At 36.8% G+C, this 13,813-nt stretch overlaps 2 protein-coding genes across 2 annotated transcripts in view; one reads left to right on the top strand and one right to left on the bottom strand.

Moving 5' to 3' along the window:
- Positions 1-13,813, top strand: part of LOC143255035 (transmembrane protein 114-like) — an 81,636-nt gene that overhangs the window by 10,997 nt on the left and 56,826 nt on the right. The gene's annotated exons all lie outside the window — the stretch shown is intronic.
- On the bottom strand, positions 1,756-3,608 carry LOC143257932 (THAP domain-containing protein 2-like). The gene is made up of 2 exons (XM_076517006.1): positions 3,130-3,608; positions 1,756-2,676 (listed from the first exon to the last, which is right to left on the bottom strand). Exons 1-2 carry the CDS (start codon positions 3,305-3,307, stop codon positions 2,417-2,419), a joined length of 438 nt encoding a protein of 145 aa, XP_076373121.1. The 5' UTR covers positions 3,308-3,608; the 3' UTR covers positions 1,756-2,416.

The raw sequence follows: 13,813 nt of genomic DNA, 5'->3' as shown, positions 1-13,813 counted from the left end.
GCAGACATACCATTGTACTACTAGGGGGCGCAATAATAGAAACTGCGTCATACAAAAATACGCTGATTAAAGATACATGTATATGTTTACTGCGTATTTTATGAATTACTTCTGTGTCATTACTATTACATCGAAACGACAGTCACATTTATGGACATCACAAAAGATATTGAGAAGTATCGAATATTGTGGTTTCAGTTGGTTTGTTTTGAATTTCGTGCAAAGCTACTCAAGGGCTATCTGCGTTATCCGTCCCTAATTTAGTAGTACAAGACTGGATGAAAGGCAGTTAGTCATCACCACCCACCGTCAACTCTTGGGCTGCTCTTTTACCAACGAATAGTGGGGTTAACCGTCACATTATAATGGTCCACAGCAATGTTTGGTGTAACGGGGATTCGAACCCGCGACCCTTGAATTACGATTCTAGCGCCTTAGCCACCTTCATTTGTGGAAACACGTCTATATACCTACAGGTTCTAAATCACATATATATTGTATTCATTCTCTTCATGGTAAGCATGGTCAGGTGTTTAGGGGGATCGACTCTGAGGGTAATTCGAGGGTCGCGGGTTTGAATTATCGTTACACCAGACATGCTCGTCCTTTTAGCCGTGGGGTTGTTATAATGTGACGGTCAATCCCACCATTTGTTTAAAAGATAATTGTTTTACACTGCTAAATTAGTAATGGCTAGCGCAGATAGTCCTCGTGTAGCTTTGCTCGAAATTCTAGCAAACCAAACTTTGGCAACGAAGATGATCAATGATCGCACTGCTTTTATCGATCATGCATATCAGATAGGTCAGATCTTGGAGATTTGTAATTCTGATGAATCATTGAAGTTTGATTTTATCTTCCATTAATTCGGAGATAATGTCCTGTTTAGATGATCAAATCCACTATTAAAATTCGAAAACAACAGGGGTCTTTTACGTGGTGATTGTTTTTTGAGAGGCAGAGAACTCCTTTTCTAATTGGTGTTACTTCAACCCAGCTTAAATAGGAATATCTGATGATAAAAAAATATCAGAAAGTCGATTATTGTAAGTCGTGAATATTACTCCATTAAGGGCTGGCATTCTTTTATAAATATCAGATCGGAGGCAGCTACTAATTAAAATATGCGGATATATTAGATTAAGAATCCATTCAGGAAAGGAGAAACCCACAAACTGGTGAAATAGAATCTAAATTTAGAGAATGATTTATGTGCCTTCTTTTCGCAAGACCATATCGAACCCCTTCTTTCTAGAATTGTAAATCCGAAGACTTACTGCTGTCCCACAGTGGACTCGAGAATGGCCTAGTGTGGAAGAAACAGAATAATTTACTGTTGAAATAGGACACGAAGTGGACTAGAAGAAACAACAACATCAAGAAAGAGATAGGAAGTGGTGCGGGGAAAGAAGTACAGACATAAGGCAACACACTGAGAACAAGATAAATGACTATTTTCAAGCGTGGGAGTCACACCTGTTATTCGACTTGGCACAATGACGACTTCAACACTTAGGACAAACCAAACCAAACATACAGAAAGTGAAAACTATCCCCATAAAGTCATCACGAGTAAATAATAAAAAATTCGAAAAGTTTCAAAACGTAACTCGCCAATGGAATATTGAAATCTGAAAAAATACAGATATCGGTATTAACAACTTATGATCTGATCGATATGCTTTCAATTTAAACCAAATAGAGGTTTTGCGTGAACCTATTAGTGTCAGGTGACCACAACGAGGTTTGTAAACATACCGCCATATTGGGTGGCAAGTGTCCCGCATGACTGAACGAGTTAACAACTGCTGTATTCAGTACTATTTACATGTAAATGGATGCCGCTGGCTTTTCATCACTTGTAGCACACCTGACAGGTGCTGATAAGGCCAGGTATGAGGAAAAAGTGAAGGAACTGGGTGTAGGAGACCCGTATATGCTCCCACCACGTGTATTTACGCCAGTAATATCCAGCCAAGACAACGTTGCTCAGAGTCAGACTGTTGCCGGAGTAGATCTGCCAAATATTACATATGGTGACATTTATATATATTTGATAAACAGGACTTCCACCTATACAAATGAAAGTCTAAAAGGTTACAAAAGCCTTGATGCGTACAAGTACTTTGTGGCAGGATTTGTACAGAATGTCCAGATAACCAGGGCAACGTCGGATAAAGTCATCATTACAGCAAAGGTTTGTACATCATGTTATATTACATACATGTATCATGTACTCTGTATGATAGATTTAACTACATTTTAGACGAAGACTAGATACTGAAGTAAAGTAGGGCCCCCATTTTAATAAATGGTTCAATATTATTGTACTACATGTGTACTGACTGTTGTCAAAGCTCTAGCCCAGGAGCACTTCTATACATGTTTGTATAATGATATTAAGACACCTAATTGTCTAGGTTGTTTCAAGTTCATCAGCAGAATCAGTACAGCTGCTATCAGTGGCAGCAGTGCCAGCAGATTCTATGAAAGCAAGGTCAAGCAGCCCAGCAGCAGCTTCATGTCTCTTTTGTTGTTCTTTTCTCCTTTTGGTCACTTCTCTCCTGTTTTCATGTTTACACAATTCAGCAGCTTTCCTTCTCTTCAGGGGAGAACGTGTAAAATGAAATATGGAAGGTACATAGTCAGGTGATAGGGGATCATCACTCTTCGTCCCTGAAACAGAGTACAATAATTTAGTTAAGATATAGATCCACAGGCATCATCAGATAATATTTATATATACAACAGATACACTGTACACTTTTAACTAAATATATATATATATAACTGAATATGCTGAACATTGTTTAACAACTGAATGTACAGCCAACAAAGTAATTATCTGCACACTTTTTAATCTTGTGCCAGTTGTGGTTTTCTGATGAATCACTTAAATTGGTCCTTTAAGAGATATTAACATTTTGTCTTAATGTACAAATTGCTATATAACCTATTCATCATGAATGATATTGTTCCTTCAGTAAATTTACTATTCAGTTATTTAAAAGTAAAAGAAAAGTGTGCAAAATCATTTCTTTGACTGGTGCTGCAGTGTGTTCTGCTATACATATATCATGCGTGTAAGTTTCAATTTATTCAGCCTGGCTATAGATGAATTATACATACCTGACACAAAATGTTTACTACAAAGTCTGGTGTGCTCTGGGGATGTCCAGTTTTTCCTATTGACAGCTGCAATCCATCGTCTTCTTCGGTCGGGATCTTTAGGAAATCTGTAGTATGACACATTTTCCACCTGTCCATGTCGATTTGAACAGTTAAATGCACAACACGAGTGTACCATCGCGCACTTTTGACTATGTATCACCCTTGTGTTGGAATATAAACACGCCGAGCATGCCACCCATCATAGCGGTCAGCAGTAACTAGGTCAAGAGTGACGTCACACGCAAAACCTCTATAGGTATGTTTTATATAGTGGAAAAGGGTGTGTTATGTTCCGGTGTTTTAAGTCGTCTTTCACTCCCTACACTAGGTCAAGATGTAGGAAATGATTTCAATAATATGCTTCATTGATGCTGTTAATTTATTGTTACGAATTATTCAGCCCGTAATATGTTTGGGATATAAAACATAAAGGCGAATTCCAATTATCTTCCAATTTACTATTTGCCAATCAGTTTTACCGTTACTAAGGGATTCTTCCCCTTAACGAGTCTGATAACGACTTTGTTATCAGTTTATCACTTGTCAATGAATTCTACAGTTACTGGGGGATCCTTCCCCTCAAGTTCCTTTGTTATCGATTTATCACTTGTCAATGACTTTTACCGTTACTGGGGGATCCTTCCCCTTAACAGTGACCTCTATTATCAAGTTATCACTTGTTAATGAGTTTTACCGTTACTGGGGGATCCTTCCCCTTAACAGTGACCTCTGTTATCAATTTATCATTTGTTAATGAGTTTTACTGTTACTGGGGAAACCTTCCCCTTATTAGTAACCCTTGTTAGTTTGACTCAACATTTATAGGAAGTTATAACCAGCAATAATACTGCCAGCTAGCAGAACCACCAATAACATTATTAATTGTTTGTTTTATATTTACAGTATATTGTCACCGACAGTTGAGTGCAGTGTGAATATATAATGTTATAACATATGACTAATTTTATATGCTTTTTTCTTTTATCTTCGCCTTCTTAATCATGTTTATAAAAACGGATAAAAGGTTAGTAAAGAGTAGGGCTTGTGGTTACGTTTTTTATACGATGAGCATTGAATTTTAAATTTGTGACGGTAGTTGTTTCTAATCTACTTATTCAAACTGTGCTCATTAAAGGCATATTTCAGTGAAGACATTAACATCTTATATATCAAATATATTGACGGTTCACAATTCGATCGTATCCTGGAGAAACGCGTGAGTTAATATCTCTAAACTCATTATTCTGACTTTCAGACTCAGTTCTGGCATCAATGGAACTGTTTATATTGGTTAAAATCGTTATTATGACAATGTTGTCGTTCCGCGTTAATCGAATGAGCTCGTATGGCCTAATACGATTATATACTAGAATGATTGCTTTCGTTTAGCTGAGACTGTCAAGATATCGAATCCACTTGAATTTAATACTTACCCGCACAAATACATTCATGTTTACCAACAGTGAGAGTCTTGTTTGACGTACTAAGTGGTTTAAGTGGGTTTGCCCTTGTATTAGGCCTAGTGATTTGAGTTGTTTGCTCTCGTATTAGGCCTAGCTGCGTCAGACGATCTGTTGAAAGTACAGAGAGACTGAAACAAAAGAAGTAAAGGAATATGAGTTTCAGTCACGTGAAGTGAAGGTAACAGAACGTTATCACAGTTAATAAGATGTCAGCTAACTCAAATCTGAGTTTAATGTTTAACAAGATTAGAAAGGCTAACTGATGCGCACAAAAGGATTGTGTTGAAATATATCTAGAATTGAAGCTTGTTTGTTTGTTGTAAACCACAAAGATACACAGCAGGTTATCATCTATACACTGCCTACCGTTGGTATCGAAACCCGATTTTTAGTGTTATAAGCCCACTGGCTGAGTTACAAAATATTGGGTTGAGGAATAATTCGTGAGCGTTTTTTCAAATTAAAAAAATATATTCATAAATGAAACGCTTTCGCAAAATATTTCATGTCATTTGGTAGATAATTTTTTGCTCTAATAGATGGTGTGTTTGATTTTCATATGTCTTTAATTTTTGCTTTCATTTTCAGCTCATTAAATGGAATGTCAAGTGGACAAAATCGAGAATTTTCGACACCATCTGCTTTTCGCATTTAATTTCTTGCAGTTTCGTTTAAAACAATGCCTACTATATACCTAGGTATTACATGAAATAAAGTATCATAATAAATGTTTTGGGTGTAATATGCTCATGCATTGAAGTATTGTATAGTCTTGCATGTAATGCTTGAATGAAATTATTTAAAAACGCTCACGAATTATTCCTCAACCTAATATATTACAATAAATCATAAATTTCTTCTTTCATGATGGCCCGGCATGGCCAGGTGGGGTAAGGCGTTCGATTCGTAATCTGAGGGTCGCGGGTTCGAATCTCGGTCGCACCAAACATGCTCACCCTTTCAGCTGTGGGGTGGATATAATGTGTGGTCAATCCCACTATTCGTTGGTAAAAGAGGAGCTCAAGAGTTGGCGGTGGTTGATGATGACTAGCTGCCTTCCCTCGCGCAAAGTTACACGAAGGCTATCTGTGCTATCCGTCCCTAATTTAGTAGCATAAGACTATAAGAAATGCAGCTAATCATCATCACCCACCTCCAACTTTAGTAGGATTGACCATAGCATTATAACGTCCCCACGGCTGAAAGGGCGAGCATGTTTGAAACCATAAACCATTGGCTAAATTTCGTTAGACATGAGAAAGTGCTTTAAGAACTCGATCACCGTCATTATTATCCCCCATCCTCTAAACATCAACATTTATAATTTAATCATGGATATGAAGTGGAGTTGACGTTACATGAGAAAAACATGAATTGTTTTACAGTTTGTAACGCTTCGTAATGTCAAGTAGTGAAGCTCAGGTTTGGTGTATAAGTCGGAGAATTTATGTTAATTCATAATTGTAGATTTTTTCTCAAACAAAAGATAGAAAAATAACGTTCCTCAATAAACGTATTAGTTATTCACTTCTTTTCTAAAAATAATTAGAATTTGATTTTTCTATATTTGAAGATAACTTTGTACACTTTAACGTATTTATAGTTCGGTTTGATTGCTGTTAAGCGTAAAATTGCATGAGGGCTTATTTATATGCATCCAACCTCTGTAATTAAAACCGATTTTTAGTGCTGTAAACCTGCAGATTTACCACTGAGGTTTCATAGTTTAACACGCCTTCTAGAATAAGTTCTGATGTGTTTAGTGTTTAAGAATGTCTAAGAAAATTTAAGATTGCATATAGTGGCCCCACATGACCTGGTTGTTTGGGAATTTGACTCTCAATATGAATATCGCGAAAGGCCCAGCATGGCCAGGTGGTTAAGGTAATCGACTCGTAATCTGAGGGTTGCGAGTTCGAATCCCCGTCACACCAAATATGCTCGCCCTTTCAGCCGTGGGAGCATTATAATGTGATGGTCAATTCAATTATTCGTTGGTAAATGAGTAGCCCAAGAGTTAGCGGTGGGTGATGATGACTAGCTGCTTTCCCTTTAGCCTCACACTGCTATATTAGGGACTGCTAGCGCAAATAACCCTCGTGTAGCTTTGCGCGAAATTCAAAGCAACCACCTAAACTCTCAGTAGGTCAGCGATAAATTTGTGGATCTAAAACGCTAAAATCTGGGGTTGGATTCCACGTAGTAGAAGGAGGGAAGATAATTATTGTTGAAAATAATTTTAAATATTATTGTTTTGTTTTCCTGCTTGTTATGATTATTCGGTATAAGGCTCAGTACCTGCTCTTAATTCAAGTTACGAAGTTTAAAAAAAGGTTGATGCTATGATAAATAACACATAAACCACAAGTTTCATACAACTTAATGAAAATATAAAATATTACTACTGTAGTCATTACTGCTTCACCAAATGTTTAGCATAAACTTTAAACATTTAATATGAATGCAATTAAACGTGGTATAAATATATGATTGTCAGGATGACTTCGTAGGAAGAGGTATCGAAGAAAGTTGTGGCTGTAAGGGGGTCCATTATATTACCCGTTTTCAACACTCAGCTGTTAATAACTTTCTATGCTGTTTCTCGTTATCGATTGGCCCGGCATGGCCAGGGTGCTCGACTCGTAATCTGAAGGTTGCGGGCTCAAATCCCCGTCGTACTAATCATACGCACCCTTTTAGCCGTGGGGGCGTTATAATGTGAAAGTCAATCCAATTATTTGTTGGTAATGGTGATAACTAGCTGTCTTTCCTCTAGTCTTATACTGCTAAATTAGGGACGACTAGCGCAGATAGCCCTTGTGTAGCTTTACGCGAAATTTAAAACAAATAAACAAACGTTATTAATTAATTGACTGTCATTGAATGCAGCATTGTCTAATGGGTCGAAATTATAAGGTCACAGATCAAAGTGGGTATAACTTAAGAAGCGGGTTTTCCTATCAGCTACTGAAGTAGAAACTTCACCTGAGTAAGTGTATTAGTGCAACAGTGACGGCCATTTTCTCATTGCACTCCTCTATAAAGAGTGCTAGTGCAGTCTTTGAGATGTACAAGACGTTTGTGTGACCTTTGTTCATACTATTTGTATGTTGTGCTATAGAAAATTTAATGTTTGTGTGGATTCCCTTTCTTCCACCAAAAGGAATCGAACCCCAGATTTTAGCGTTGTAAATCTGAAGTATAAATCACGGTACCCTGAAAGTTCTTTCTCATATATATGTATATATAAAGTAGAAGAGTTTTATCTGTCTGTCTTTCTGCTTTTCACTCCTACACTGTACTCAATCTTTACATGAACCATCAGGATCATTGTTGTGGTGGTGTTATCGGAAGACATTCCTCAGATCTGGTCTCTACGTCATTTACCAAGGGCGTCTCTATATTTCCTGTACTATTAAATCTATCTCTGCCATACTTTGAAGACATCCTGATGGCACCCCATAGAGTGACTCGGGGGGATTAGTTTTGGGATCTGTTCCATTATTTATGTTATTCCCGGGAGGCTCCTATGTTTTCTTGCGTTGGATGGTTAGACAGCTAATTAACTGTTACAAGCTTACAGTGGATTTACGAACAGAAAAAAAAACAACTCGCATAAATAACACGCAGCTAGAGAGTGGTGTATATTTTGTATGTTCCAATTAAAGCAGAAATTCCTTATCTATTCCTATGTATATTAGCTGGCGTACACGTTCAACCCCAGGGAAAAATACACCAATAAAATTGGCAAAGGAACTATAAAAGTATATTTGTTTAAAACGATAGAATTTATTTCCAATGGAATAAATTATTGTGAATTTTCTATCGATACACAATTAAAGGTCAGCGTTTAGTTTGACCGGATTTTATAATGCTCATTCACGAATACTAACTGTTCAAACCCAGTAAACAATGAGATGTAATTCAGCACGTGGTTTAAATGTTCTTACCATTAAACAAATCAGTTATTTTACTAAACAAATTTCGATCAGAGTTGATAATACGTACAGATCAGATATTAGTTTTGTTTCTTTAATGTTACGCGCAAAGCTACACAGTAAACTATCTGTGCTACGCCAACCATGGCTATTGAAATGTGGTTTTTAGTGTTACAACCCTAAAGCTTGTCGTTGTGCCACATGATATCATTCACCCTGTTCGAATAAATGCACTTTGTCAGTTCAGATGCGTGTATTATTGTATTCTCTACTGTTCAGATTTAGTTTTGTTATTAACCACAAATATACAAAATAGTCTAGCTGTGCTCTGTTCACCAAGGATACGGAAACTCACAGTTTATTGTCGTTAGTCTACAGACTTAAGGCTGAACCACTATGGGGCAGGGTGGCTACTATTTAGAATGAAATTACATTTTTACGTATTCCTCCTTTTAGTGGTGGTTCTATTTATTTATGAACACTTATAAATAAATCTTTGACAACGATTAGATGAACTTGTCTAAGAAACATCTTGTCTTTCGGATTTTCTCGTAAAGTTGGATAACTTTTAGCTGGAGGCTTGGCACGGCAAAGTGTTTAGGGCGTCTAGCTTGCAGTCTACCGGTCGAGGTTTGTATTCCCTGTCCCATCAAATACGCTCGCCTTTTGATCTTGGGGGGTTGGGGGGGTTACACTGTGATTTTCATTCCCACTATTCGTTCTTAAAAGAGCAGCGCCAAGAGCTGGCGCTGGGTGGTAATAACTAGCTCAAGAAAAGCTCTAGTCTACCACTGCCAAATCAGGGAATTCTAGCGCAGATAGCCCTTGTGTAGCTTTGCGCGTTATTCCAAATTAACTTAGCCAATCTTTAAGTTGGGGGTAACCTAGTAGTTATCGTGTTCGGATTGTATATCCAAGAGCTAAAGTTCGCGTCCCGTTGCACTAAAAAACGCGCTCCATTCTTTGGGATCATGGGTGACGAGCAATTCTCAATTTCAGTTGGGTGCTGCTGACTAGCTGCCTTGAGCGATAATAGTGAATCAAACAAACACGTATGATATTATTCTAAAAATAAGAATAGTATAAATCGTGTTGTCGTAGAAACTTGGCGTCATGTGTAAATGTACAATAATCAAACTTGACGTCATGTGTAGATGTACAATAATCAAACTTGACGTCATGTTTAATTGTTGTACACTAAAGATGAATAGTATTATATTTGTTGTCCATTTTGTTTGGGGAATAATACTGAAACTTCCAAGCGGTTACGGTATTTTTCTACAGGCACCTATAATTTGTAACTTATTATGTCCAAAGGCATAAGTAATCTATAACTTATTCTACCTAAAGACACCAATAATCTATACCTTATTCTGTCGAAAGGCACTTATAATCTATAATTTGTTCTACCTAAAGACACCTGTGGACCATAATACATTCTGTCGAAAGGCACCTATAATCTATAACTTATTCTGTCTCAAACATTATCAATAATTTATTTCGCGGGTTCGAATCCCGGTCGCAGAAAAACATGCTCGCCCTTTCAGCCGTGGGGGCGTTATAATGTTACGGTCAATCCCACTATTCGTTGGTAAAAGAGTAGCCCAATAGTTGGCGGTGGGTGGTGATGACTAGCTGCCTTCCCTCTAGTCTTACACTGCTAAATTAGGGACGGCTAGCACAGATAGACCTCGAGTAGCTTTGTGCGAAATTCAAAAATCAAACAAACAATAATTTATTTCTCAATATCATGCAGATTCAAATTCCTGAAAACAAACTCCATTAAAGTATATAAGTTTTAACATGTATGACATAGATGTACAGCTAATAATCATTGGGAAATCCCACGGATTCTTTTACATCTAATTATATGTTGAGCCTGAATCTCCAAAATGTCTGTCTCCTGATGTATAATTGTTTACATACTTGTTATGCTAGAATCTGGGGTTTGTTCCCAGACGTGGGACAGAGGGATAATAACTGGTCATGTACTTTAAACCAACAACGAGACCCGAAAAACAAAGACATTTAAGTAACGTTCAAGAAATTTATTTATTTTTATTGCAACGAACAAGCTATACAACCTTTCTATATTGTTTCGTCGAAGATATTTCTCTATATGCTGTTTTTCTTATGACAATGCACTGTTTGAATATACTTACCAAGACGAATTTTGACCAGATAGGCACCGTTGCAGATAAATGCATTATTGCCAATATTTATATATGCACACACACATAAAACTTCTCCCGGCATGGCGAGCTGGTTAGGGCGTTCGATTCGTAATTTAAGGGTCGCTGGTTCAAATCCCCGTCACACCAGGTTTGCCTTTGGGGTTTCCCCTCAATGGTCTTTAAAACCTAAACGACTACCAAGTATAAAAAAAATTAAAAATCCCCGTCATACCGAACATACTCGCCCTCCCAGCCGTGGGGGCGTTATAAGGTGTCGATCAATCCCACTATTCGTTGGTAAAAGAGTAGCCCAAGAGTTGGCGGTGGGTGGTAATGACTAGCTGTCTTTTTTTTTAGTCATGCACTGCTAAATATAGTTCCTAAATTAGTAATGGCAAAATAAAAGAAAATTAAAAACTAGTAAACACCACCAACCACTATCTTTTGGACTACTCTTTTACCAACTAATATCAGGTCATTTTACGTGTATGTCTCTTGTTGAAACACTCAATGTACATAAACAAGATGGATGAAATCCTTTATTTTTTTTCTAAAATACATAGCAGTTAAAGGTAGTATTTAAAGTCATTGGTGATCAACAATTTGGTACGTAAATAATTAATAAAAGAGTATGTTTTAGAATTCAGTGATGTCTATTGGCAATAATGGGTTCAAAAACGTTTCAGAAAAACAAAACGTGGGCATTTCTTCAGAGTATTGTGCTAACTGATTCCCTGGAACGAGACGGGTTAGAGGTTTTAATTAAAATGCTGTCCAAGCATTTCAATTTACATATAGCTGAGCATTCGAGCTTCGCCTTTATTGGAAAAAAAAAAGGTTTAACTCTAACCTTGGTTATACTATACACAGCAGTATTATTTTTCAGTAGATGTAACTTCTTTATCATATAAGTCATATAAATGTAATTTCTCTATCATAAAATTGATATAAATGTATCTTCTTTCGTGTTTTACGACTCGTCTTTTGTCTGTAACTGTGTGCCATGAATGGAAATATGGTAAACGGAAAAGTGGAAAATTTAAAGAGATTAGGTTCGAAATGGGACCGAACATTGCAACAAATGTATTTAAAAGAGAACAATCAATTTTACAGGCAATCTCTTTACCGCAAAGCTCTTGTTCTAACGCTAGAGTTTTTAAATTTTTTTTAAACAGGGACTGTTTATTACATTTGAATGTTCTGTGAGATGAATATTTTCAAGGACCCAGCTGGCGTCATATTTTGCGGTCGATATTAGTCTTTTATAAATGGAACACAGAAAAACTTACAGAACGTCTAAATTGAGAGAAGAAATATGTTAATTTTAGCACGCCTACATATGTTTATTGGGAAATATGTTAATTTAAACACGCCTACAAAAGTTTATTAGGAAATATGTTAATTTAAACACGCCTACATAGGGTTTAAATGAACCTATAAAATATTATTTAAATTTAAACTCGATTAACGATTCCTATTAAAAAAAAGTCATCCATTTTATCAAACGAAATGTTAATCTTCAGCAGTTTTTGTTCTTGTGTGCTAATAACAGCTGTGCGCGTTAGTGAGACGCCGCTATGACGCCCTTGATCAACTAGTCTATTATACAGAGAGGGCATAAAAATACAATACTCAAGGATTTCAATATTATGACATTTTAAACTTTACGTTTGTAAAGTAACGAGGCCTAACAATGCTAACATTTTATTGGATACATTTATTAGGTCTTATATATATGTATATAAGTATTTCTCAGGATAATTTAAATAAAACCATTTTTTGTTGTTCTTTTTCTGAGAAAGGTGAACTTTGTTATTAAATGCTTTTTGTAGCAACATGAACAGCTTGAGAATAAGTTATATAATATCCACCGTTTGATCCTCTCCGGTGGTCCAGCAGTAAATGTACGAACCTACAACGCAAAAATTAGGGGTTCGATTTCTCGCGATGGGCACAGTAAATAGTACAACGTGACTTTTCAGTAAAACAGACACTTTAAATGTGATGTTTTTATTTATGTGCCAAATGGTCAGGTTAGAGAACCCCGAGATACAATATTAACCATCTTTAACTTTGAGCTATTGACCAGAGGAACACAAACTCGATCAAAAGAACCTACAACAAACTCTTACTGACAGAATATCACAGGACTGACCGTCATGGTCATAATCTTCTCGTATCTAAATTCGATCGTGTTAAGCACGCATTGCGACCTGAGTTTAGATCTTTCGATCTGCAAGTTAGAATGATAACCTTTCAGATAGTCCCGAAATGTAAAAATAAACAGAAGAACGTTGATATATGAAAGACCCGAACTATAATGTTCATTATTATTTCCTTTCTGTTAGGACCCGGCATGGCCTGGTGATTAGAGCACTTGACTCGCAATCTGAGGGTTGCGGGTTCGAATCCCTCTCACACCAAACACGTTTGCCTTTTCAGCCGTGCGGAATTGTAATGGGACTATCAATCCCGCTATTCGTTGGTAAAAGAGTAATCCAAGAGTTTGCGAGCAAGTAGTGATGAGTAGGTAGGCATCTTCCATCTAGTATTTTTAACTGCTAAATGAAGAACGGCTAGCGCAGATAACCCTCTTTCCCCGCTGGTATAGCAGTAAGTTTACAGATTTATAACGCTAAAATCAGTGGTTCGATTCTCCTCGGTGGACTCAGCAGATAGCTTAATGTGGCTTTGCTATAACAAAACACACACACACTTATTTTACTGAAAAAGATAGCCTTCGTGTAACTTTGCATGGTATTTCAAAAACCTTACGTTAGTAACCTGATTTTTGCACTGAGACAAAGTGACTGACATGAGGTCGTGCTGAAGGACTTGTTACAGTATCTACAGTACATAACTGTATGTAAATAAGTTTGTCGCAGTAGGTAAACGTATTGATTGGATACTTTACCAACAGGGTATGTTAAATAAACTAAAACTGCTCACGTCCAGAAGTTACACATTACTCCAATAGAATATCGTAAGTTATACCGATGTAGTTTTTAGTCAGTTCTTCTTGTGATAAATTTCAAATTTATTTCTTTTTTTTGTGATTTGTTCTATG

The sequence above is a fragment of the Tachypleus tridentatus genome, chromosome 7 (genome assembly GCF_004210375.1).
Source record: "Tachypleus tridentatus isolate NWPU-2018 chromosome 7, ASM421037v1, whole genome shotgun sequence".
Lineage (NCBI taxonomy): Eukaryota > Metazoa > Arthropoda > Merostomata > Xiphosura > Limulidae > Tachypleus > Tachypleus tridentatus.
Note: the sequence above shows the minus strand (reverse complement) of the source record. Positions and strands in the feature narration are given on the sequence as shown.

What these genes read in the sequence shown, in the direction of transcription:
- LOC143257932 (XM_076517006.1), bottom strand. Translation starts at nt 3,307, where the DNA reads ATGGTACACTCGTGTTGTGCATTTAACTGTTCAAATCGACATGGACAG. An exon ending in TAGTAAACATTTTGTGTCAG is followed by an intron (nt 2,677 to 3,129) that starts GTATGTATAATT and finishes ACTCTGTTTCAG; the next exon opens with GGACGAAGAGTGATGATCCC.